The following is a 23,901-nucleotide window of genomic DNA, read 5'->3' as shown; positions in this document are numbered from 1 at the left end:
GTACCAACGTACTTACCCCGCTCAGTTGGAAAAACCTGTCTCCTACCAAGGGAGTTTCTGCTCAAACCCAAGCTCTGCAGCTGCGCCCAAAGGTAAAGAGTCTACCACTGGGAAATGAACTTTAAAAAAGATAACTGTTCAGAAGAAGAACCAAGAAAAGTTACTGATTCTTCTTGAAGGATCATGCAGTTTCAATTTATATTCAACTTTCGTCGCACGGGGTTACTGTTATCAATACAACGCGATTCTATGTCCTCTAATGGGGTCTGGGTTTGTGTAAGTGTATAAAATTAATACTAGCATGTGGTGCTTTTTGAAGTTGACGGGAATACTCTATTAGTGTGGCTGTGGTGAGCTCAATAACAGTCTCTCCCAGGAAACATGTAAATTGTGTGGACATTTCAAGTGTTCCTACTGTTTAAGTTGTTGATGCCTAGCGAGGTAATGTCTACTAGCATGGAACGGTAAATGGCTCTTATTTTAAGACATCGACTCAGCCTTATACTAGGAGCTATAAACTGATTATGATGACTGGATAAGACCCCATTCTGACAATTATAAACCGGATTATTCCGGTCAGCGGATAGTGGCAGTGTAAATGGACTAGAACACTGGAAATTTCCTTACTCGAGGCATCACACCTGGGCACTGCCAAAATCTTTACGGAGAGTTTACTAGTGAAGGGTCTGGTTTCCATGAAGAGCCGAAATACCTAAATTTTCCCCAACGGGATTCCATATAGTTATGAACATTTGACCTTTCAAAGAATACCAACAGCCCCATTCCCGCCAATAAGGGGGAATCCCAACTGACTATGCATGGCTTGCTGGAAAACACGATCATCTTCATAAGAAATACCCTTGGCGCTCAGTTCCATCTTGCGAAGTTTCGCCTGGAGCACAGCAGAAGTTTCAGCCCATGCGCAGATGTTGCCCGCAAGACCTTCATATAAAGAGTAAGGGTCGTCGGGCATACGGTACTCTTTGTCCGCACTTGCGGATGCAGTGTTGTACGGGCGAGTTTCACGAGAATGGAGCATGAAAGCGAGGGCTTTGGAAAGGAAGAAGTCTGGCGTGAGTTCTTTGCTGAAATCCGAGGCTAGTGGAGATGAGATTCCAGTTCGTTGGGTATATGTGGATCTGGCTTCGTTGATATCGCTTGAATGATATTCAAAGACGCCATGCAACATAAGCCACGGCCATGCATTTCCAGAAATGCCGTGGCATAAACTACCTCCCTTGGATAGAATTCCCTCTTCCCAAATACGCTGGGTGCCCAGATAGATGGTCTGGTCCCAGTCTGGGCACCAATGGTCCCAGTCTGGGCACCAATGGTCCCGAGTTAGCGGGCCGTTTTTCAAGGCCGCAGAGAGTAAAATGAGAGTCCCGGGGCTGCCGTGGCAGAGCTGAACAAATTCAGAGGTTTGGCCAAAGCTCATTGGAGGAAGTGCCATTGGAAGGTGTCCGTTCGTGGCATTGCTGAGCTTACAAAGTGCTGTGATGGTGGACCCAATTATGGGAAGGTGCTTTTCGAGCTCTTCGGGCTTGGATGAAAGAACTATAGTCAATATTCCAGCTGTGATGATGATAAATGGTTAGTCGGTTCTAGTAGAGGCGTATTTGTTCAAGTGAAATACTAACTAATTCCGTGAGCCCTAAATTCAAGGTGTTAGCGCTGAAACTCGTTGGATTAATCGATCAAAGCTTGACTCACGCTCCGAAGCAATAGCGACCTTCCATCCAAGGGTACATCAATGGATGCGCATCCGTCTCTCCATGCTCTTGGATATATTCCTTCGCGCCTTGCCGACCAGCATGGATGATTACATCAACCAAACGGGGAATAGTATCGAAAACCGGAGAAAGAGCCTTCTGAGTACTTTCATCAAATTCATGACGTCGAATGTTTAGTAGGACCCAGAGTAGGCCTGCTCTGCCATACAGCATCTCGTCTCCTCCCATCTTTCGATCGTCATGGGGAACAAGGTGCTCATTTTGCAGCGCTAGATTTGCGGCATCGTATAGAAAGTTGATATCCTCCTGAGCCAAGCTGGGATTGGAATCAGACTGCCAGTTGGCCTGTGCCACCTTGGACAGAATATGCAAAGTAGCAGCAGCTATGGGAGAGAAAGATCCAGCTGGGGATAGGCGAGACGGCCGGAGAGGACAATCGGGGAAACCTGACGGGATCCGTTGCAAGGCGAAGCCGCGATAATCTGGCGAAGGCTTACCAGCATCTGCTAGTACGGAAGATTGGTAGTCAAGGCGCAGGAATGCAAGGGCGACACCTGCTCGTAGGTACAAGGTTAGCCGTTTATTTGGTAGGATTGTGCCGAATTAGAGTGGACTATTGACTGTACCTGGAAAATGTTTAAACATGCCTCCTACGGACCATTTCTCCGGCAGCATCTCGTTGGCGTGAACCAACTCGGAACCGATATAAACAGCATCGCGTAACTCCCGGAAAGACTTAGCTAGTGTTTCCGCATTGATAGGGAGAGGAACCAGAGTGTTTTCATAGTACTGCGGTGGGCCTGCGTCTCCCATGATGGATACTATAGGGACCGTAACCTCAATGCACTGATGACGATGGATGTGTTTGCGTGGCGTGCTCGAAATCGCGTTCGCTGGGGAAGGGGGATCGGTACTAGCTCCGATCCTGGAGTCACAGACCAGGCCGAACCCCTCCTTCATGTTTGCTTGGAAGCCTCGGGCCAAGAGATGCGTCATATTCTGCAGGCTCGCTTGAGAGTGGAATCAATGAGCAAATGTCGGTGTCGAATTCAGCTCCACTAAGACCAGTGGGATGCTAGTAGATCGAATTCCCAGCCTGCAGAGTGTAAAAAGTAAATGGTGGGGCAGCGATGGGCAGCGATGGACGATCATTACCTGTCTTGGATTAGGCACAGGATGTATTGGCGCCTGAGGAAGAAGGCGCCAAGGCATTAAGGCAAAAACTATAGTCAGGTGACTCATGAGTCAGCAAGGACGACGGCTTCGACAACTTGCGTTGCAGCCATTCCGGACTCCAGAATACCCACGCGGTCCTCGAAGTGCCAAAACGGCTTCTAGAAGCTGTACAGAATGTCAGTGCCTTCCCCCTGTTGCTGAGCTGGTGGTGCAATATCGTTGCAATTCTGTTCATTCACCTGATGTGGCGATTCTACGACCCTCATTGTCCTCTCCCTGCGATTTCGGCGTAGAATAATGAATCAACACCCCCAGATCGACTAATATGGAAAACAGTCCCGTGACCAACGCCTCCAATCCATCTCAACATGTCTGAAGTTCAAGCAGATGCAGAAGTCGTGCCAACAGGCCCTGAGCCGGAGTATCCTGCGTTGGCTCCGAGACAAGTCACCCTTCGTGACCGGGTGACGGTGGCGACCCTGGTGCCCTTCGCCTCCGCAGACGATGTACCCCGGCCGTTACTGAAGTATCTCTCTGATCAATTCAACAAGGAAATTGAAAAGGGAGATACTTATGCCATGTCCGAGCCGATTCCATTGGCCCAATTTGGCCGGTATTGGTTTTCTAGTTTTGGTGTGGTGATGCTGCTCGGTGATATTGAGAGCGCCGAGCAGACGCACTCTATGGACCGGGCCGGTGCCAATTGGACTAAGATTTGCCTCGGTGGCTTTCACATTCGTCCCAATTACCCCGGTAGGAGTAGCCATGTATGCAACGGTACCTTCATCGTGACGGATGCTGCTCGAAACAAGGGTGTTGGTCGACTAATGGGCGAGTCATACCTGGAATGGTCTCCTCGATTGGTAGGTGTCTGGGCGAATATCTTGTTATCTACATTCCACATTGGGCATTTGGCTTATATTTCTGACAGGGATACACATATGCTGTTTTCAATTTGGTTTACGAGTCTAACGTTGCATCTTGTCGCCTGTGGGACTCGCTGGGCTTCAAGCGGATCGGCAGAGTCCCCGGTGGAGGTCAACTAAAGTCACAACCCGGCGAGTATGTCGACGCAATTATCTATGGCCGCACGCTTAGTCTTGATGGCGAGGACTCCGTTTCACAGGATCGGTTTGAGAAGATTCGCTACTATCTCAAGCATTCAAAGTATCCTCGTGGTGCTGATCGAGCCGAAAAAAGCCGACTCCGTAGTGCGGCCACTCATTACAAGCTCACGGGTGGCGAGGATGGCGAACCTGAAAGACTCATGCTCAAAGATAAGGAAGTGGTATCAGACCCACAGCAGCAGTATGAGATTGCGCAGGAGGTCCATTTGAAGCAGCATGCTGGAATCAACAAGACCACCGCAGCCATTGCCATCAAATTTCACTGGGTTAGGATTAAGGAGACCGTCAACAGAGTGATTCGAGACTGTCCGCAATGCAAAGAGACACTCAAACTGCCACCAATCCCTGGCACTAAAGAGGAGGATTCGTCTCCTTCAGTCGAGGCATCAGATGTGCCCGATCACAGTATGGAGGTTGATCACTCAAAGCAGGCGATTGAAATTACACAGGAGATGGATGAAGCTCCAGACGAGTCCCCCTAGCCACAATCCTTTCATGAATCCTCAACCCCCTGCGACTGTTCCTGGGCGGTACATCCCATGGCGAACTTCAACCAAATGCCCCTTGATCCTCAAATCATGCTTCAGCAGCAAGCTCAACGCCAGCAGCAGCAGCAGCAGCAGCAGCAACAACAACAACAACAACAACAACAACAACAACAACAACAACAACAACAACAGCAGCAGCAACAACATCAGCAACATCAGCAACATCCTCACCATCACCACCAACAGCAGCAGCAGCAACAGCAGCATGCGATGGCCGGTGGATTTGCCCCGGTCCCACATATGAACATTTCCAATTTCGATGATTTAATGCGTTACCATACGGCCAATAATGCCTATCAAATGATGGTTGACGACGGCTCCGACCCTTTTCGACAGGAGGTGCTTGGGTTGATGAATCCACCTTCCCATGACTTGCAACATGATGCGGAGCTGCTCGCTAAGTTCGAGTATGGCAGTCCGTCGGAAGGAAATTACGACTTTACTTAAGCTGGAATTCCTGCTTTTTTTACTTGTTTCATTTTGAAATGATTTTGTATCGCCCTGGCGTTGTGTTTTGAGGCCCTTGGATACCACCTTTTTGTATTCTGTGACGACTGTATTTGTGGAAGTGTCGGGCCAACCCAAAATCATTGTGTACAGCTTGGTTATGATTTTTATCAGCATGGTACATTACAATTACAAATGAAAAAAATTCAATTTTGCACTGAGTATGAGTAAATCAAGGTAAAAGGACTGTGCTTATCACTGGTCAGTACTATAGTACAGTTGGTGTGCTGTCACCGCCTTGGGGCTTCGGGGGGCATTTTGAGGGGAACAGAAGCTCTGGGAAATTTTGGCGGTCGAAGATCAGCGAACCCCTCCGAGCCCCCGTAACGACTTAGGACCACCTTCCTTTCTCCTCTAATCCCTATATTCGAATCCAAACGGTCTACGGTCTCGCTTTCGCTCTCGATTTTACAATGGCCTTCGCCGGCCAAACGCCCACCATCGTCGTGCTGAAGGAGGGTCTGTGTTCTTCCCATTTCCCCCGCGGCAGTTTAGTGGGATTCCAACGAGCCATGCTAACCATTGTCGCTTTGGATGTACAGGCACCGACGCTTCCCAAGGAAAGGGTCAAATCATCTCCAACATCAACGCCTGCGTTGCTGTGCAGTCCACAGTCAAGAGCACTCTCGGCCCCTATGGTGGTGACCTCCTGCTTGTTGACAGCAATGGCAAGCAGACCATCACAAACGATGGAGCCACTGTGATGAAGGTTTGTATCCCTTTCGTGCAACCTTACAACGGAACTTGGATAGCAAAAATTGACGATGCTGACTTATTGTCTTCCCCCCTGATAGCTTCTGGATATTGTCCACCCCGCCGCCCGTATCCTCACGGACATTGCCCGATCCCAAGATGCCGAAGTCGGTGACGGTACAACTTCCGTCGTTGTCCTGGCTGGTGAGATTCTCAAGGAGGTCCGCGACCTGGTCGAGCAAGGTGTCAGCTCGCAGACCATCATCAAGGGTCTGCGGAGAGCCAGTGCCATGGCGGTCAACAAGATCAAGGAGATTGCGGTGGAGATGATCGAGTCGGCAGGAAGCGAGGAAAAGAAGATTGAGACTCTCCGGCGACTAGCTGGAACCGCCATGAACAGCAAGCTTATCAAGCGGAATCAGGAGTTCTTCACAAAGAGTGAGCATATGGTGCCCCGCTGGATCCCCTGAATTTGTGGGGAATTGGATGTGTGGCATTCGGATGGCTAATTGAATGATTTTCTACATTTAGTGGTTGTCGATGCGGTTCTCACTCTAGACCAGGACGATCTCAACGAGAAATTGATCGGTGTGAAGAAGGTGACTGGCGGTGGTCTCCAGGAATCTCTTTTCGTCAACGGTGTCGCCTTTAAGAAGACCTTCTCCTACGCCGGTTTCGAGCAGCAGCCCAAGTACTTCACGAACCCCAAGATCGTTTGCCTGAACGTCGAGCTGGAATTGAAGAGCGAGAAGGACAATGCGGAGGTCCGCGTGGAGCAAGTCTCCGAGTACCAGGCTATTGTCGATGCGGAATGGCGGATCATCTATAACAAGCTGGAGGCTGTCTACAACACCGGGGCCAAGGTTGTTCTCAGCAAGTTGCCCATTGGTGACCTTGCCACACAGTAAGCACCCACTGGAATCAAGGGACTTTCTCTTCGATGTACTAATCACTATGTTTATCTAGATACTTCGCGGACCGTGACATTTTCTGTGCTGGCCGTGTCTCATCCGACGACATGGATCGTGTTTGCCAGGCCACCGCTGCCGCCACTCAGTCGACATGCACCGACATCCAGGAGCGTCACCTCGGTACCTGCGGCGCCTTCGAGGAGCGCCAGATTGGTGGAGAGCGTTTCAACGTCTTCTCCGAGTGCCCTGCCGCTAAGACTTGCACTCTCATCCTGCGTGGTGGTGCTGAGCAATTCATTGCTGAGGTCGAGCGCAGTCTGCACGACGCTATCATGATTGTCAAGCGCGCTCTGCGCAACACCACCATTGTTGCTGGTGGAGGTGCCACCGAGATGGAGCTGTCAAGCCACCTGCATGGCTACGCCGACCGCAATGTCCCCCACAAGCAGCAGGCCGTGGTCAAGGCGTTTGCCAAGGCTCTGGAAGTTATTCCCCGCCAGCTTTGCGACAACGCTGGTTTCGACGCGACTGATATTCTGAACCGCTTGCGCGTGGAGCACCGTAAGAACAATGTTTGGGCCGGTGTTGACTTCGACAACGAGGGTGTCCGTGATAACATGGTCGCTTTCGTGTGGGAGCCCAGTCTGGTCAAGGTCAACGCGATCCAAGCGGCCGTGGAAGCAGCATGCTTGATTCTCAGTGTCGACGAGACAATCAGTAAGTGATCTATCCATCCCCCCTCTTCATGTTTTCACTTTTTGCTTGCTTTTTTTCTTTTTGCTTCGTTTTCTACCCCTCGCCTCCCCCCTCTTTGCGCATTGTACCTGGCTAATGCAATCTTCACCCAACAGAGAACGAGGAATCTGCCCAGCCTGGAAGTGGTCCCCAGCGCGGTATGCCGCCCGGTGCTGCACAGCGTGCGCTCCGGGGCCGTGGCCGCGGAATGCCTCGTCGATAAACGAGTTAATGCTACGAGAAAGATGAAAGTCTACGAGACTGCAGCAAAAAGGAACCACGGGCTTCTAATGAAACGGGCCTTGCTGGGAGGAAGAGGAAGTGAACTAAGAGCCATCTCTCTACGCGCGCTGACTTTCTGAGTGTGTGTGTTGTGGATGGTTACGAAGAGGGAGAGGGGCCTGTGCGATATGAAAGCATGGGGAGAATAGAAAAAAAGGTGTAGACATACTTTGAACTTTTGACATAACTAGTCTCTCCCAAGGTACATAGGACTCGCATTGGCTTCTTGCTTCTTCTCCGATTCCTGAATAGATCGTCGATAGATCGCCCGCAGGCGATGAATCTAATGGAACCAGATGTGCATTGTTAAGATTCCCGCAGTCAGTATTTATGTACTCCGTACTACGGAGTAGTAGTACAGTACATATTTTTGCTTTTGCGTCTGATCGATTTGTTATTTTATTTTTTCAGCTATTCATTTCGTACAGGTAACCAACTCCACTATCCACGCCAATAGGACCAGTGACCGGGGATGATGGCCCATATGCTCCTCTAAACCCTGTGTAACACGACTTCCGGGGCCGAGAAATATGCAAATCATGACACTCGGCCTATTCCTCTCTCGGGTCAGCCCAATCCACCCAGTTCGTTGGCGTGTGGGCTTTTGGGCTGCAGGGGTGGCCTCTCGGAGCGGCCGATGGCTGGGCATTGTTTGAATATAAAGTCTGACACGAACTGATGGTGTGTCCTGTCTTCTATTTCCTGATTCCCGATTCCTGTTTCCGTATTTTGGTTCTTCTTCTATTGATAATCTGATCGCCGCGCCCTACAGGGATCGACTCTCGTAGTTATTATCCAAAAGTAGGTAAGCTTCCTATCTCTTTGGTCAATCACAGTTCGCGTTTTAACCCGAACTTCCCTCGTTCCTGCAGTCTGGATTTTTCTTTCTTTTTCTCTCGATCTTGCTAGATATTTCTATTACTCTCTTCCCCTCTACATCTACTCTGTTGTTGCCACTCCCACTCCCACTCCCACTCCCACTCCCACTCCCACTCCCACTCCCACTACTGCCATATCTTACGAGGCTTGGCGGCATCTCCGTCTTTCCCGCTCTGTTTTGCTTTGGATCGACCTTCTCCACAATCCCGACTTGGACCTCTCTCTTCTTTCGCCCTGTGAACTGTGAACCTTCTTCCCACATCTCACTTCTCACAACTTTCCTCACATGTCTTATTACCCCCCCCATACCAGGGTGGCCAGGGAGGCTATCCCCCGCCCAGCAATCTTACCCCCCCGCAGCAACAGTATCCGTACGCGATCGCTTTCTCTCCTCGGTTGACCCCGGCTTTTCCATGACACTGACCTTTCTTTGTCGCAGTCCGATGCATCATCAGCAACAGCCCTCCTATGGCGGCGGCGGCGGTGGTGGTGGTGGCTACCCCGGCCAGTCCTATCACCAGCAGGCGCCCGCCCCCTCCAACCCCTACGGATATAGCCATTCGTCTCAGCCGCCGCAACAATACGGTTCGCCCGCCCCGCAGCATGGATACAATGTACGTTCGCACCTCGACGGAGACGCGTTTCGCATCGCATCGCACTATGATGGAACACAAATCGTTGACATGGATCTCGTATTCTAGCAGGGTCCCCCTCCGTCCGGATATCAACAACCACCTAGTGGCCAGCCGATGTACCAGCAGGGTCGCCCTCCAGGTTCGCATATTGCCCCATTACGCCACGCCATTCTCCTATCCGACATGCGCTGACATACGATTTCATAGCAAACAACTATCCCCAAGGTGGTGGTGGTGGTGGCCGTCCAGCTGCTCCTCCCTCCAATCCGGTGGCGTTCGGACACGGTGCCCCGCAGGGCTATAGCTTCCAATACTCACGCTGTACCGGCAAGAGAAAGGCATTGTTGATCGGAATTAACTACTTCAGCCAGAAGGGCCAATTGCGAGGATGTATCAACGATGTTAAGAACATGTCCACATACCTCAACCAGAACTTCGGATATGCCCGTGAAGATATGGTTCTCCTCACGGATGACCAGCAGAACCCTATGAGCCAACCGACCAAGGCGAACATTCTCCGCGCTATGCACTGGCTGGTGAAGGATGCGCAGCCTAATGACTCACTCTTCTTCCACTACTCCGGTGAGTTGACTACGTTTACAAGAGACAGGCTTGGGGAGACTTTGATCGAGAACTAACATTTCCTCCCAGGTCACGGTGGTCAGACACCAGATCTCGACGGCGACGAAGATGATGGATATGATGAAGTGATTTATCCCGTGGACTTCCGAGTTGCCGGCCATATCGTCGACGATGAGATGCACCGCATTATGGTCCAGTCATTGCGCCCTGGTGTGCGCCTTACAGCCATCTTCGATTCCTGCCACTCCGGCTCTGCCATGGATCTGCCCTACGTCTACTCTACCTCTGGTGTCCTCAAGGAGCCCAATCTGGCCAAGGAAGCCGGCCAGGGTCTGCTGGGTGTCGTGTCGGCGTACGCTCGTGGTGATATGGGTGGTATGATGTCGACTGCCATGGGCTTCATTAAGAAGGCCACCAAGGGTGACGACGTGTACGAGCGCAACCTCAAGACCAAGACTAGCCCCGCAGATGTGATCATGTGGTCCGGAAGTAAGGACGACCAGACCAGTCAGGATGCCCAGATTGCCGGCCAAGCCACCGGTGCCATGTCGTGGGCTTTCATCGCCGCTCTCCGCAAGAACCCCCAGCAGAGTTATGTCCAGCTGCTGAACAGCATTCGCGACGAGCTTTCTTCCAAGTATACCCAAAAGCCGCAACTGAGCTGCAGCCATCCTCTGGGTAAGCACCAACTAACCCCCGCCCCACTTCTATTCTACGCCCCTTTGTTGGGATACCTTGACTGGATTTGCGCTGACTCTTGTACTGCAGATACAAACCTCCTTTATGTGATGTGAAATCGTGAAACGCGGCCGTCCCGAGGGAAAATTTAGCTCTCAAGTCATCGATGATATCTGATTTTCTGCGTGTAACGAATTGAACTGTGTATGTAATTCATTGCTTGGTGTCCGTGTAATGCTGCTTGGTATGGAGGACTCGGTTGCACGGTCTGTGGTTTATCGTTTATTTCCAACCTGAACATTTTATATTCAATCGGCTGCTGACGACAGCCATGAGTCTTCCTGACATCATCGTACTAGTAGATAAAACATGTCCCGCACGACCACGCCTGTGTACTACTACTTCCTACCTTGAGAATACCCCGAATGCTAACACTTGCACACCTAGAATGATTTTATACTCATCGGATCAAAATGGAGACGATAGTACGCCTATTTATTTGTCGTTTGATGCTGTGTGATGTTTGACATGCTTGGCATCTCAATATCACCATTGGCGGAAAAGGAAACCGAGTGCCGGCGATGAAAGCCCGAGGCCTCCACCTTCGCACAATATCATAATAAGTCATGTAGCGCCACTATGGAGTCTTTAGTGGATCAGGCTGGCTAGTTCGTATGGCTAGAGGAGGCCCAAAGTCACCTGGGGCAACTGAGTTATCCTGACATACCTCGGCCGTCCAGACAATTCACAATGCAGTCGTTCCTAGAACAACGCCGAATCTACAAACAGCTCGAGAAACAGATCGTGATCAAGCACGACCAACCTGAAGATGTTCGTACACACGAACGTCGCTACTGGTACCAAGGTGAAGAAGGACTCGGCTCCGAAGACCGAGAACCTGACGACGGCGAGGCAGCGGAAAAATGAAGACAACACGGCAATCGCACCATCATCACTGGGCCAGCCCTTGAGCCCCGACATACGACCCGAGAACACCTGGAGCGCGAAGGAGATGTCGAGCGCGCGGATTATGATCCGAGTGTTCAGACGGATCCCTATACGATCAATACGCGCGATACTCTGGGTGGGAATACGGATATGATGGTTACGGGTATTGAGAGGGAGAGGCCGAGTCGAACATCTTCGACTGATGGGGAGTCGGAGATGGAAAAGAAGAAAATCATTCTCGTCACGTAGGAAGGTGATACTGATCCCATGGGTCCGCATAACTGGTCATTTGTTTGTCGGGCATTATGCACCACTTTACTCGGGTTTCTTGGCTCTCTCGTTCTCTTGTCGTCGACTATTGATGCCAGTGCCCTCACGTCTACGAGGAAACTCTTCAATACCAGTTTCGAGCTTGAGACTGTGCCTACCTGTAAGTCATATCTTTTGCTGAGATCACGATACAAAAGAAACCATTGTGATCGTCTCCTCTAGCTGTTTTCCTTATTGGTCTAGGCATGGGGAGTATGTTGACGGCCCCTCTTTCTGAGCTAGCAGGACGCAGCCCATTATACGTTATTTGCTTACCATGTTTCATGCTTTTCGATATGGAGGCTGGCCTATCCCAAAACGTCGGCCAGCGCATCGTTTGTCGGGGTCTCGCTGGACTATTCGGATCTGCACCACTTGTCTGTGCGGCAGCCGCTCTGGTCGATCTGTGGTCTATCATTGAGAGGGTCTACGCTTTTCCATATTTCGTTATTATAACCTTCCTCGGCCCTACTTTTGGTCCGCTGCCGGGTGGTTATATCAATCAAACTCTCTTCCTCTCTTGGCAGTGGGTTGACTGGGTCACGGTGATTGTTTGTGGCTTTCTACTTCTCCTGGTTGTCCTGTTCCTACAGGAAACCTACAGCCCCATCCGTCTCAATTGGAAAGCAAAACAGCTACGACGCCTCACAGGGGATGACCGTTACCGAGCCCCGATGGAATTCAACCGGGTTTACTTCCCACGACGAATCGCTTTGGCTCTTGGTCGTCCATTCGTGTTCTACGTCGGGGAACTGATCATTACTATCTTCAGTTGCTACCTGGGTGTCATTTTCGTCATTCTCTACACCTTTTCTGCGGGCTATGTCTCAATCTTCGAAAAAGTATACCACATTGATCAGGGAAGGACCGGCCTCTGCTTTTTAGGAATCCTCGTCGGCGTGCTTGCATCCGCCTTACCCGTTCCGCTAAGCATGAAATATACGCGAAGAGATATCTACCACGCCCGAGACCGAGGTCTCGCACGCCCAGAACCAGAGTCAAATCTTTACATGGCCATGTTCGGAGCACCGGCCATATCAATCGGTCTATTCTGGATGGGATGGACGGCGTATCCGCATATTTCGATGTGGTCCCTGATTATTTCTTCAGTGGTCTTTGGGTTTGGCGTTGTTTGTGTTTTTGTCTCGGCGTACCAGTACGTCGCGGCCGCCTATGAATATCACCCTGGAAGTGCCCTGGCGTCTCTTCAGATGTTTCGTCTTACCGCTGCCGGGGTGATGGCTGTTATTGCGGATCTCATGTATAATAAACTTGGCCCGCACTGGACTTTGACTGTTTTGGGGGGTATTGCGACTGTCTTTTTGCCTGTGCCGTATTTGCTTTATATTTGGGGCCGTAAGGTGCGGACGTGGAGTCGGTATGCTCCTACTGGGGAGACGTGAAGTTTTCTTTTTCTTTCTTCTTTTTCTCAGGGGGGTATATTTTTCGATGCTGTGTCGGGTCATAGTGAATAGATTCTTTCTGACTTCCAAGGTTGTCCATAGTAGTTAGTTATATGAAGATATTGTTGGTCAAAATGTGATCAAAAATTTAATTGACGTAGTGGGAAAAGTCACGATAATCTGACATAAGACGAGATAGCTTGATCGAAAAAGCGATTGGTTTAGAGCCTTCTTTAGTTGGTTGATAGGTAGCAACCAATGACAATGACTGGAATGCACACCGTTGGCTATGACCTCGACGTGCTGCCTTGTTCGAAGCTAGCGTGAGGGGAAGGATCGGCTCGGGGAACGCTGCAGAAATGCACTGCTTTTCTTCTTGGATCTCTTTAAAGAGATAATACCGCTATTTCAACCTTTGACTTCAGGTTGTCACAATCGCCTTTTCTTGGTGTTCACTATGGCTTACGTGTCTAGTATATCAACGATCCTGGCAGGGGTAGTTGCGTATTTCATCGCGCGTTACACTTACCGGCTTTTCTTCCACCCACTTTCTAAAATTCCAGGCCCTAAGCTCGCTGCTATCTCGTATCTACCCGAGTTCTGCCACGATGTTGTTAGAAAGGGTATGTATATGTGGGAGATTGAAAAGATGCATCAAAAATACGGTAGGTAAAGTGTCACCCTGTGTTGTACAAAAGGAGAGAGGGAAAGGTGGATAACGAACAATTCTAGGACCTATTATCAGAATCAATCCACGTGAAGTTCACATTAAGGATCCCGCATTCTACGAGGAGATATATGCCGGCGGAATGCGAATTCGTCAAAAAGACCCCGCATTCACTGTTGCTCTCCTGACGCCCGGTGCAATGGCATCGACAAATGACCATGAAAGACACCGACAACGACGCGGAGTTTTAAGTAACTTCTTCTCCAAGAAGTCCGTTACTGATCTCGAAAGCGTTATCCAGGACAAGGTCGACACGTTGAAGGAACGCTTTAACAGAGCGTTACACGAGGAAACGGTCTTGAGCCTCCCATCTGTGTTTGCAGCACTCACAGCAGACATGATTACGCATTATTGTCACGGCGAGTCTCGTGGGTATCTCATCGCACCTGATTTCAAGAATAATCACATGGAAGCATTGGATTCCCTGTTCACTCTTTTCCATATCAACCGGTTTATTCCCCCGCTTGCACATCTGCTGTCAAGGTTGCCATTGGAGTCAATGAAGAAATGGGGCATTCTTTCCGGTACAATCGGAGAATTGGTCGATACTAGACTTCAAACTCGACAGCGAGCAGCTGAGGCGTTACAAAGTACAGAAAAGAAGACGACAGGGCCAGTGACTTTATTTGACGCTTTGACGGCAGATAGTGTACCGGAAGAGGAGAGAACAGTGAATCGACTTGAAGACGAAGCATCTGTTTTATTCGGAGCTGGAACTGAGACAACAGCAAGAACCCTGTCAATCGCGGCATTCTACCTGGCAAAGAATCAGACTCTGCTTGAGAAGCTGCGTGGAGAATTGAAGATCGTTATGCCTTCGCCTGGTAGTAAACCGAGGTGGTCTCAACTGGAGAAATTGCCTCTTCTAGTAAGTAACGCTGTTCCCCCTTAGAAATGTGGAAAGGATATCCGTTGAACGTGACTTTGACAGGGGGGTGTCATTCAAGAAGCACTTCGACTGTCATACGGCCTGAGTGGCCGCTTAGCCCGGATCGCACCAACAGAAAATCTCGTATACAAAGACCATCTAATTCCAGCAGGGGTATGTAAAAAATATTTGGAATACATGATATAGACGAAGCTTATTCATTGCGACAGACCCCCGTTAGCCAAGCGATATACTTCGTCCACCATGATCCGACTATCTTCCCTGAACCCGAAAAATTTGACCCAGAAAGGTGGATCAGGGCATCAAATGATGGAACCAACCTAAAGAAGTACATGGTATCCTTTAATAAAGGAAGCCGACAATGCCTTGGAATGAAGTATGTTCCCATTATTTGGAAATATCACAGATCACTGCTGACTTTATACTAAAGCCTTGCGTATGCGGAGATGTATCTGACTTTGGCTATGTTTGCCCGAAACTTTGATGTTGATCTTGTCAATACGACGGAGGATAATATTCGATTAGGAAGAGACATGGCACTGCCGTATCCATACGAGGGTAGATTTTCTGTTAGAGCGAGGGTTACAGGGATAATTTCATATTAACAACCTCAGCCGTGGGCAATTTATGGCTACTTTGATTGAAGCTATTTCTAGTACGTGGAACAAAATATTAAGGGTCCATATGCGTACGTTTCGATAGATGCGAACCAATATATTGAGATAACTAATTATACGCCTACGCTATACATACTTCGACAAGCCCTCAAGCAAATCCAGTGCTAATGACCCAGCTGACATCAGCATTGAACGAAGTGGCAGAGTCAAACGTGTGAACACCGCCGTTGCTCGCAATATAAAGAACATTTTCATAATGACGGAACCAGCGTGTGGGATAGCTCCAAGAACGAAGGGAACTACCCGTGCCACTGAGGCCACTCTGTGGGCAGAAGGTCGCGTCTTCATTAAACAGCTTGGTACCATCACTGGCGTTAACCAAAAGCGCGAAGCCAGAGTGCCGAATGTAGCTTCCAGGAGTGTCAACAGACTCGAATGAGAAGCAAGCGCTATTTCCCAGGCCAGTCCGAACTGTCCAACTAGCCTGCTGCTTCAATGCGGTGGTGCTTGATGATGTGACAACCTGAGTGTTGACGGTGGAACCAGTGTGGGCAATGTAGCGTGTAGTATACCCAGTTGTAGTGGCTCTCAGGGAAATCGAGTTACCGACAGTGAGTGCTGTGCCACTGGTAAGAGAAGTAGTAGCATATTTCGCCGCCACAATGTTGGCCTGCACCGAGTTTTCAGTGGCGTCTGACGGATAGCCAGAAGTCATCACTCCTTCGTAGAAAGTTCCCTGGGCACTAACACTGTTGTCACCACCAATACCGAGGATAATGGCACCCTCCTTGCTCATAGGGTTGTAACCAGACGCAGTGGGACGTACGCCACTATAGTATGTCGACAGTGAGCCGGACGCAGCGTTACCACCACGCAGGGCCCATTTGTTTGCACCACCCTTCAAAGCTGTAGTAAAGAAACGGTATGAAATGGACGGGTCGGCAGAGTTCAGCGTGGAGCTGGAGCCGGAGAATAAGCCATTTTCGAGATCGGCCATAAACCAAGGTCCACTACCAGTACCATAGCCCCAGGCAGTATTGTCGCCAAAATAGATGGCCTCCATGTGGCCATTTCCTGTATCAGTGCTGGAGGTTTCAGCATTGCCGTAGTCGAAGCAGCAACCGTCATTGTAGTGAGTCCCATCAAGGACGGCGTACATGCCCTCCGCTGCGTCACCTGTAGCTGTGCCGGTAGCGACATTGTTGCGATAGCCAGTACCGGGAGAGACAAAGACACCATATGCCTTTTGACCATTCAAAGTAACAGGTGCACCAATGGCACCGGCCAAGTTATCATACCCGTCGGACTCTGGTCCCTGGAATCCACCGGGTGGCGCTTGGGTGAGGTGGTTTCCCTTGCCAGACTGGTCATAAATGATTGTGATAACGCATGTCGTATTGGCACAGAAGGTGTCTTGAGCTGCAGCATTTGCAACACCGCCGGCAGACAGAGGCGAAATGTCCTTTGTGGTGCTATCAGAACCACGTTGAACCTGGTAGAGTGCACTGCTGTAGGAGCTATACAAGGCGCGAGTAGTGCTGTGTGCGGCGATGCAGGGAGTACCTCCGGATGAGTAGATATCACAGGGACCCGCAGATACCAGGGAGGCAGTACCAACAAGCCCTAGCAATGCAAGGGCACTGGCGCGTTCAACGCTTGGTTTGGACAACATGCTGACTGCTCGATTGCCGCGAGAAAGTGAATAAAGGCTGCGAGTTTCAGAGCCGACAAGGAGATGCTCAAGTCGCTACTGGGGTAGAGGAATCTGACGCATATTTTGATCATTTTTCGTTTCCCTTTTATAGTTCTCTTCCACTCGCATAAGTCCGTTCTTTATGTGGAGAGAGAGGCACTTGTTGCGAAAGGGGTAAGGATTTCCCTCCAATAACTGAGAGTCACCACCATCTTCGCTCCATACAAGTAGCATAAGCGAGCTCAAGGTTTGAAAGGCCCGGTTAATATGTCGAAGATATCACATTTGAGATTTAAGCGAAGGCACTTGGGCTGTTTGGTACCATGCGGCTAGCTTCCAAGGTTCAGTATAAGGTTCAGGAACATCTTCAAGATCTCACGGATGGAAAGGTACTAAACTAGGATAGGTTAACTGGGTTCTGAGGTAAACTATCTTCAAGAAGGCTAAAATTTGGATTCATCAGTACAGAGGAAGAATACTGACAAGATGAGGCTTTACATTCAAAGCTGGCGATGCTTCGTAATTCCTTTGCCATTTGATTCAATATTCGAGGCCTAGTGGACGCCCCGGCATCTGGCAACGCACAATATGATCCCCCACACGGGACTGGCATGAGTTTAGTTGAGCCGATGGTAATCTGCAGACAATAAGCGGCGCCCACAACCAGCAGGCACACCACGCTAGTGAAAGGGGCGGGGTAATTTGTATACAAATTCGTTCTAGTTGCGGGGAAACAAGAATGCGCGTCTCTAAGAGACCATGTGATTCAATGCCGACGGAAAGCACTCTTCCGTTGCTTTAATATCGTGTATTATGAAGCATCACGAGGCCTTATTATTCCATCGCTTGAAAGAGATGATGCTCGCCAAATGGAGTTTTTCTCGGCCACTCCGGAGGCATCCTGCATGAGATGGGGTATTAAAGACATGTGAAACAGGACTAGGGGTTATTAACTCCATTCCTATGGCTCAGAAAGGCCGATCGTCTTGTGCCGCCGGGGTTTTGCCGAATGTACGCCCCCCCGTAAAAGCAATTAACCGAAATTGGTAACCAAGTTGAAGAAAGCAAGCTTTCCGACTATTGGGCCAGGACTAGGGCCATCGACAGCGTAGGATTGTGGCGTAATGACAGTTACTGCAGGAACTTAGCGCGCACGCCTACCATAGAATGAGAATAACGATGCGGAGGCGGGGCCCCGCGAGCGTTTTTATTCTTCATTAAAGAAAGTGGGAAGTTGGCAATAGATGAAATGAGTCCTGGGGCTTTGCCACTGGTAGAACCTCAATTGCGCCCATTCCCCCTGAAACCAGGATTATACTTGACCAATCCAGTCGCTATGCAAAAAAGAAAAAAAGAAATCAGAGGAAGTCTTTCAGCAAATCCGTCATGTCTCTAGCACCTCTGTCTTTCATGGCCCTTTTCCCATTCTTTTTTGACTCCGCTGGCAACGGCAATTGTCGCTTTCTGGTCGAATTGGGCACCCGGGTGAGGATTCCAATTGATTTTGCCGAGTACTGTGCACGAACCTCGATCTTCATCGTGTCGCTATGATCCATTGCCGGTAGGCCAAATTCCATAATCGGCACATCAGCCCCTAGGGTAGGAGGGCTGGGTGAATCTTCGGCACTACTGGTATTGGGTTGTGTCTTAAGTGTACCCGGTAAACATCCAACAACGGACCCAAATGCTGTAGAGCTTGCCCATCCTCGGTGGCATCCTTCAAAGCCCAATCAAGCCGGAGAGCATTCCATCCTTCCATCTCAATTTTGCCTGTGTATGGTCTCTTTTCGCAACGAAAGCCCTCAGTAAAATACTCGCATTGGTAGACAATGATGAGTTGCAGATTTGGAAGTTTTGATAAAAGATGCAGTGCCGCGGGCTTTATCATACCCTGGTGATAAAGACGTAAGACACGTAAATGCTGCAGTGATCCGGTTGACTCTGCCAAATCAACCCAGGTGCGAATGACGCCGTTCTCCAATTCGTTCGCGGCTCGAGGTGTGATATCTGGGGCGTATTTGTGTAGTTTCCATGGAGTCCTGGAAATTTCTAGAGCCACCAGATTTTTCATATTGCCGATTGCGAGGAGGTCTTCCGCCGTTGCATAACCGGATGAAAGAGAGAGAACCGCACGCCAATCACAATTTGCACTGCTCATGATATCGACATATCCCTTCAAGGGCTCCATTGGTCGATTGGTCCATAGACAGTAGTATGAGCTGACAGTGTGAAATTCGCGGGGATAACATGCGGCCAGGATCTTCCACATAAATAATGTTTGCTTCTTGCTGGAGCTGCAATTAGCTTTGGGTTTAAAGCAGATTTGTGGCTTGAGCAAGAGCTTACCAATGACCCAAGTACTCCCATAGCTCCAGCGCAATAGGCCAGGGATATTTTCAAACATTTCCAGTCTCAATTCCGACTGGTCTTCGAGTGCCTTTTGCCTGGCCGTGTGCTTCAGGGAAGGGGCTCCGGGCTCTTGACGGTCCTCCCAACAGTATGGCAAGAACGGGCTTTCATGGTACCAGTGGGGGCCTTTCTTGAAATTTGCCTGTGGCCCTGAGGAGTGCAGAATGACAGACATTGTCGACCGACTTGAAGCGGTTCCAGACATGTTGATGAAGTACGGTTGAGGGTGCTGGTTTAGGACACAGCTTATTGCAGGACACGGGAGATTCTTGGGTGAGTGACAGTAAAAACCTGAAGATGGATCATCTCCAAAATTGGGTCCATCTCCTGCCAGAAGACACAAATATGACTGAGTCAACCATGCCTAGTATGAAACCGTGGAAGACCGCGATTGCCGTAGGTGAACTTGTGATATGTTGACATCACGTGTTGCGCGTGCACGTGAGCTCATTTTGTTTGACAAACTTCAACATTTCTAACAGACTACTAGCAGATGCCTCTTATACCTTGCAGATTGTTGTTTCCAACATATATACATACTGTATTTCTTGCAGGGTGTCATCCAATGGTTCTCTCAAATGCTAGCCTTAAGGCAGCTCGATACATAAAGGTACAGATCTACACACTCTAATAAGCTGCCCACGAAAGTACCCAAAAAGTACCGCTGTGGGGCGGTGATGACTAAGTGTATGATGTCAGGTAACGCAAGCTTGTTGATTGGCCGAGGGCAACCAAAGCCAACTCCCCCGCGTCCATCATCCATCACCTGATACACACTTACCTCCCCAACTGCTCTCTGTCTCTGTGTGCTCGCTGCGTGGTCTCTCATTGCAATGTCCGACCAACCGATTCATAGAGAGGGCTCTGATTCTTCTCTCAACGCCCTCGCCAACCCCAATAATGGATCGGAGATCGCCTCACCCCGGTCCAGCACCGAATCCCGCTCCTCATCCCGCAATCACAACCAGCTCCGCGTGTCACATATGCCCCCCGCAAATCATCAACATCGCCAAAGCTTGAGCGAGACGCTCCGTGGTCCTCCCGGATCACCGCGCTCTCGGCGACAGCCTTCTTTGAACCAGTCTGCTATTCAGAGCTTGATCGATAACCCTCCCCCTCCAAAGAACGTCGACCCCGCATTTATTGGTCGGGATTGGCAGCAGATCTCCATTGGCGAGCTTGTTAGCCCAGAGGATCTGCGTTTCGTTGAGCTCGACACAGGAATTGAGGAAGCGACAAACGTGAGTCATTTTGGGCGATATGCTTCGTATGCGGCCAAATGGGAAAGCTAACGCAATTGCTTTCAGATCCTGATCGACTCTGGTACCCCGGTCTTGCTTATCCGCGAATCCCCAGACAAAACCTCCGCCGTTGCTACATTTGACTACTCGGACTTGAACACTTATCTGCTTTTGGCAGCGGGTCTGGCCCTTCCGCAGGAGCACAACCGGGCATCATACGATGAGCTTGCCAAGAAAGCACGCGAGGGCGAGAAAATCCCTCTCAAAGATGTCAAGGGATTGGGTATGGAGAAAGAGCCATTGATCACCCTACCCGCATCGGCGAATGTTCTTACCGCCGTGGAGACGTTCGGTGGTGGAATCCACCGTGTTGTGGTGGTCAAAGAGTCCAATGATCAAGAGGTCGTAGGCATCTTCAGTCAGTTCAGACTGGTCAAGTTCCTCTGGGAAAACGGACGCAGTTTCCCTGCAATTGAGCAGCTTTACCCGCAGGCGCTGGCTCAATTACGAATTGGCTCGCACAATGTGATATCTATCAAGTGAGTACACCAAAACAAGTCAAAGCAAGACTAACTAATCTTTGTCTTTTCTTTCAGCGGCGACAAACCCCTCAGTGAAGCTCTTCAGCTGATGAATTCCGAGGGTATATCATCTCTGGTTGTGGTAGACAATCATTCCAATGTGGTTGGCAATATATCTACTACGGATGTTAAGGTATGCAAATCAAGCGATTGAAAAAATGCAAAGACTAACAATCGTGATATAGCTGTTGACTCGGTCATCCTCTCTGCCTCTACTCCAAAATACATGCACACACTTTATCTCCGTGATTTTGTCTACCCGGGGGCTGATCGAAGGCCAAGACTCGTACCCAGTCTTTCATGTCAACCCAACATCTACATTGGCCCATACAGTTGCGAAGATTGTCGCGACAAAATCTCATCGGTAAATTCATCCATAAAGATATGCTGGTCTCGGACGCTAACTATGATAGTCTTTGGGTGACTGATCCATTGTCGCCAGCCTCCTCGGGACCCCCGACTCCTTCTCACTCGTCTGCTCACATTCCTCTGGCTGCTACATCTAGTACGGCTGTTAACAGTTCAAATATTGGAACATCCCCTCCAGCCTCTCCACTTCCCCCAGCCTCGACTTCCATCCCAGCACCTAGCCAGGCCACACCCCATCTACCAACACCGCCCCATCTCTATGGCAATACAGAGTCAACCCCTAGTGCGACGCCGCCGCTAGTTCCCTCTGTTCCAGCAGCTGCGCTACCAGGTGCCCGCCTTTCGGGGCGTCTCGTTGGTGTTGTGAGTTTGACGGACGTTTTGAACCTCCATGCTCGCGCCAGCGGCTTGAATCCGGCAGATCCAGCCGAGTTCCGGCGCCGACGACGCAGCAGTTCTTCAAGCATGAGCGTTCATCGCAGTGGCGAGGTTGGCCGTGAGATGTTTAGTCGTGGTATTTGAACAGGAAATTCATAGGCAGGCGGTATAGGGAGAAAGCGATGACATTCAAATTTTGTTGATATCTCAGGTGTTATGGATAAGCCATGGTGTGCTGTATTGCGCCGGTCTGAAATTCGATCAATTGTATCTCGCCGCATTTCTTTTTCACACGAACACATACATCTACTTTTCAATCCGTCTTGAAGGCAGCGATTGCTCGCTACTTGTCCCATATCCTTTCGAATTTTCGTCGATCTGACAAATTTTCACCTTTCGAGTTCAAACCCGGGGGACCTCCTTTGACCCTTGTCATTGTGGATAATAATTCCGCTTTTTCTCCTCGCTTTTCTACATGCCCATGCGTAGCGAGCACATGTGTACGTGTCATGCCAACAAATATTATCTGGTAAACGGCTTATCCATAACCAAAAGCAATGGCGAATATGAAATGATTAAGTCTACCACTCGGATAACCCGACTGAAAATGATATCAGCCCAGTAAATGCGCAGTAAACCAAGCCACCAATTAGCAATAGCGGACGCCCTATGCTCTCATCCATCGAAACGGCTACCATCGGACGGGTGGATGATCGGAAGAACAAAGTACAGATCGACTGGGCCCCGATATCCCTCGATAAGTGGCAGGAGTACTTATCCCTGAGAATAAGTCCTAAAATGAGGCGTGCGGCCCCATCGGCTTTTGGAGATCACAACTAGCGCGAACATAGCATGAACTGGCCCGTCTAGATCAGCCCTCATTATCTCCCCGGCTGACCGTGTCCTAATATGGCATATCTCATAACCAAATTGGCGAGTCGAGCTCTGCTTCGTTCTCCCCCTCTGCCCTGGAAGTTCGCCTTAAGGACTGTGCTCACAAAACCAGGTTCGTAAAACCAAAGCTCAACCAAGGGAATGAAGGGGACGCACGCGCTCGCGTTATCTCTACCAAATCACCTCTTCCACCGGAGTATTCAACCACCAGCATTGGAATCTAGAGCTATTGGCTCGTCAACATGCAATCCCATTCCCAGATCAGCGGTTGACTCCGACAACATGGTCGCCCCAATGGCTCGTGGTTGTCGATCATACCGGTCATCTGCCTTATCCTGCATCATCTCCCGACCAATAGTAATGGAAATGTGCCAGTGGTTTACATACATGGCAGCGTTTCCGCAGCGGGTCTACCGGCAATTCAGCCACTCAGCTTGTTCCTGCAGTACGGCGGCAGATGATGCTGAGTGGTTGAATTGCCGGGGTAAATCTTTTCCAGTTGTCTCCTGGTTGATGTCGCTTTTTCCTGATTTGGTCGGAGGAGAGGAGTGTGTCGCCGGATGCGGGGGTGTTCGCTTCGTCTTTTCGATTCTTTTTTTTGCAATTCTCTTTTCGTTTTTACGCCTTCCTAGACCCAGTGGATGAATTCTGTACATTATCTCGTTCGATCGGTATCTATCAGCTAATCAGATTTGATCTATCTATGTACGGGTATGTCTGGTATCTGCTGGCATTAAGTTCCGTGAAACCTGGAGAAGCGAATATGATTCCCTCTTTAGGCAAGCCTGACATAGGTGCCCTCGATCAGACGCCGCCGATCGAAATACCCTTATTCGCAAATCTTCGAACTATCATTCATGGTCCAAACGTCTTTTTTTACCCTCCCCGAAATCATATCGAAGAAAAATTTGATTTGATAAGAATTTGACTTCATTTCGTAACGGTGGCCAATCCATC

The 23,901-nt window shown here is 49.7% G+C and overlaps 11 protein-coding genes across 11 annotated transcripts; 7 read left to right on the top strand and 4 right to left on the bottom strand.

Annotated features, from left to right (window-relative positions):
- Positions 1–760: 760 nt before the first annotated feature.
- Positions 761–2,546, bottom strand: N7509_002403 (lanthionine synthetase C family protein; the record flags this gene model as incomplete). The annotated part of the gene is made up of 4 exons (XM_056627040.1): positions 761–1,575; positions 1,641–1,654; positions 1,714–2,287; positions 2,360–2,546. The coding sequence occupies 4 exons, from the start codon at positions 2,544–2,546 to the stop codon at positions 761–763; spliced, it is 1,590 nt and encodes a 529-aa protein (XP_056492835.1).
- A 731-nt stretch (positions 2,547–3,277) lies between these two features.
- Positions 3,278–4,518, top strand: N7509_002402 (uncharacterized protein; the record flags this gene model as incomplete). The annotated part of the gene is made up of 2 exons (XM_056627039.1): positions 3,278–3,772; positions 3,841–4,518. The coding sequence occupies 2 exons, from the start codon at positions 3,278–3,280 to the stop codon at positions 4,516–4,518; spliced, it is 1,173 nt and encodes a 390-aa protein (XP_056492834.1).
- Positions 4,519–4,575: 57 nt separating this feature from the next.
- On the top strand, positions 4,576–5,031 carry N7509_002401 (putative histone acetyltransferase Spt10; the record flags this gene model as incomplete). Its single annotated transcript, XM_056627038.1, has 1 exon — positions 4,576–5,031. One exon carries the CDS (start codon positions 4,576–4,578, stop codon positions 5,029–5,031), a length of 456 nt encoding a protein of 151 aa, XP_056492833.1.
- Positions 5,032–5,504: 473 nt separating this feature from the next.
- Positions 5,505–7,653, top strand: N7509_002400 (chaperonin-containing T-complex subunit CCT7; the record flags this gene model as incomplete). The annotated part of the gene is made up of 6 exons (XM_056627037.1): positions 5,505–5,550; positions 5,634–5,800; positions 5,886–6,222; positions 6,316–6,688; positions 6,751–7,412; positions 7,547–7,653. The coding sequence occupies 6 exons, from the start codon at positions 5,505–5,507 to the stop codon at positions 7,651–7,653; spliced, it is 1,692 nt and encodes a 563-aa protein (XP_056492832.1).
- Positions 7,654–9,034: 1,381 nt separating this feature from the next.
- Positions 9,035–10,602, top strand: N7509_002399 (caspase family protein; the record flags this gene model as incomplete). Its single annotated transcript, XM_056627036.1, has 5 exons — positions 9,035–9,205; positions 9,293–9,365; positions 9,434–9,808; positions 9,878–10,486; positions 10,577–10,602. 5 exons carry the CDS (start codon positions 9,035–9,037, stop codon positions 10,600–10,602), a joined length of 1,254 nt encoding a protein of 417 aa, XP_056492831.1.
- Positions 10,603–11,236: 634 nt separating this feature from the next.
- N7509_002398 (uncharacterized protein) lies at positions 11,237–13,146 on the top strand (the record flags this gene model as incomplete). The annotated part of the gene is made up of 4 exons (XM_056627035.1): positions 11,237–11,351; positions 11,451–11,679; positions 11,803–11,864; positions 11,927–13,146. 4 exons carry the CDS (start codon positions 11,237–11,239, stop codon positions 13,144–13,146), a joined length of 1,626 nt encoding a protein of 541 aa, XP_056492830.1.
- Positions 13,147–13,603: 457 nt separating this feature from the next.
- On the top strand, positions 13,604–15,367 carry N7509_002397 (cytochrome P450; the record flags this gene model as incomplete). Its single annotated transcript, XM_056627034.1, has 5 exons — positions 13,604–13,811; positions 13,879–14,741; positions 14,805–14,915; positions 14,972–15,138; positions 15,193–15,367. The coding sequence occupies 5 exons, from the start codon at positions 13,604–13,606 to the stop codon at positions 15,365–15,367; spliced, it is 1,524 nt and encodes a 507-aa protein (XP_056492829.1).
- Positions 15,368–15,527: 160 nt separating this feature from the next.
- Positions 15,528–17,051, bottom strand: N7509_002396 (alpha-L-arabinofuranosidase B; the record flags this gene model as incomplete). The annotated part of the gene is made up of 1 exon (XM_056627033.1): positions 15,528–17,051. The coding sequence occupies one exon, from the start codon at positions 17,049–17,051 to the stop codon at positions 15,528–15,530; it is 1,524 nt and encodes a 507-aa protein (XP_056492828.1).
- A 1,379-nt stretch (positions 17,052–18,430) lies between these two features.
- Positions 18,431–19,686, bottom strand: N7509_002395 (uncharacterized protein; the record flags this gene model as incomplete). Its single annotated transcript, XM_056627032.1, has 2 exons — positions 18,431–18,701; positions 18,746–19,686. 2 exons carry the CDS (start codon positions 19,684–19,686, stop codon positions 18,431–18,433), a joined length of 1,212 nt encoding a protein of 403 aa, XP_056492827.1.
- A 628-nt stretch (positions 19,687–20,314) lies between these two features.
- N7509_002394 (Protein sds23) lies at positions 20,315–22,194 on the top strand (the record flags this gene model as incomplete). The annotated part of the gene is made up of 5 exons (XM_056627031.1): positions 20,315–20,722; positions 20,789–21,261; positions 21,319–21,436; positions 21,489–21,667; positions 21,717–22,194. The coding sequence occupies 5 exons, from the start codon at positions 20,315–20,317 to the stop codon at positions 22,192–22,194; spliced, it is 1,656 nt and encodes a 551-aa protein (XP_056492826.1).
- Positions 22,195–23,144: 950 nt separating this feature from the next.
- Positions 23,145–23,333, bottom strand: N7509_002393 (uncharacterized protein; the record flags this gene model as incomplete). Its single annotated transcript, XM_056627030.1, has 1 exon — positions 23,145–23,333. One exon carries the CDS (start codon positions 23,331–23,333, stop codon positions 23,145–23,147), a length of 189 nt encoding a protein of 62 aa, XP_056492825.1.
- Between the last annotated feature and the right edge of the window lie 568 nt (positions 23,334–23,901).

The sequence above is a fragment of the Penicillium cosmopolitanum genome, assembly GCF_028827165.1.
Source record: "Penicillium cosmopolitanum strain IBT 29677 chromosome Unknown utg000004l:1.0-4361866.0:1.0-4365735.0, whole genome shotgun sequence".
NCBI classification, from domain to species: domain Eukaryota; kingdom Fungi; phylum Ascomycota; class Eurotiomycetes; order Eurotiales; family Aspergillaceae; genus Penicillium; species Penicillium cosmopolitanum.
Note: the sequence above shows the minus strand (reverse complement) of the source record. Positions and strands in the feature narration are given on the sequence as shown.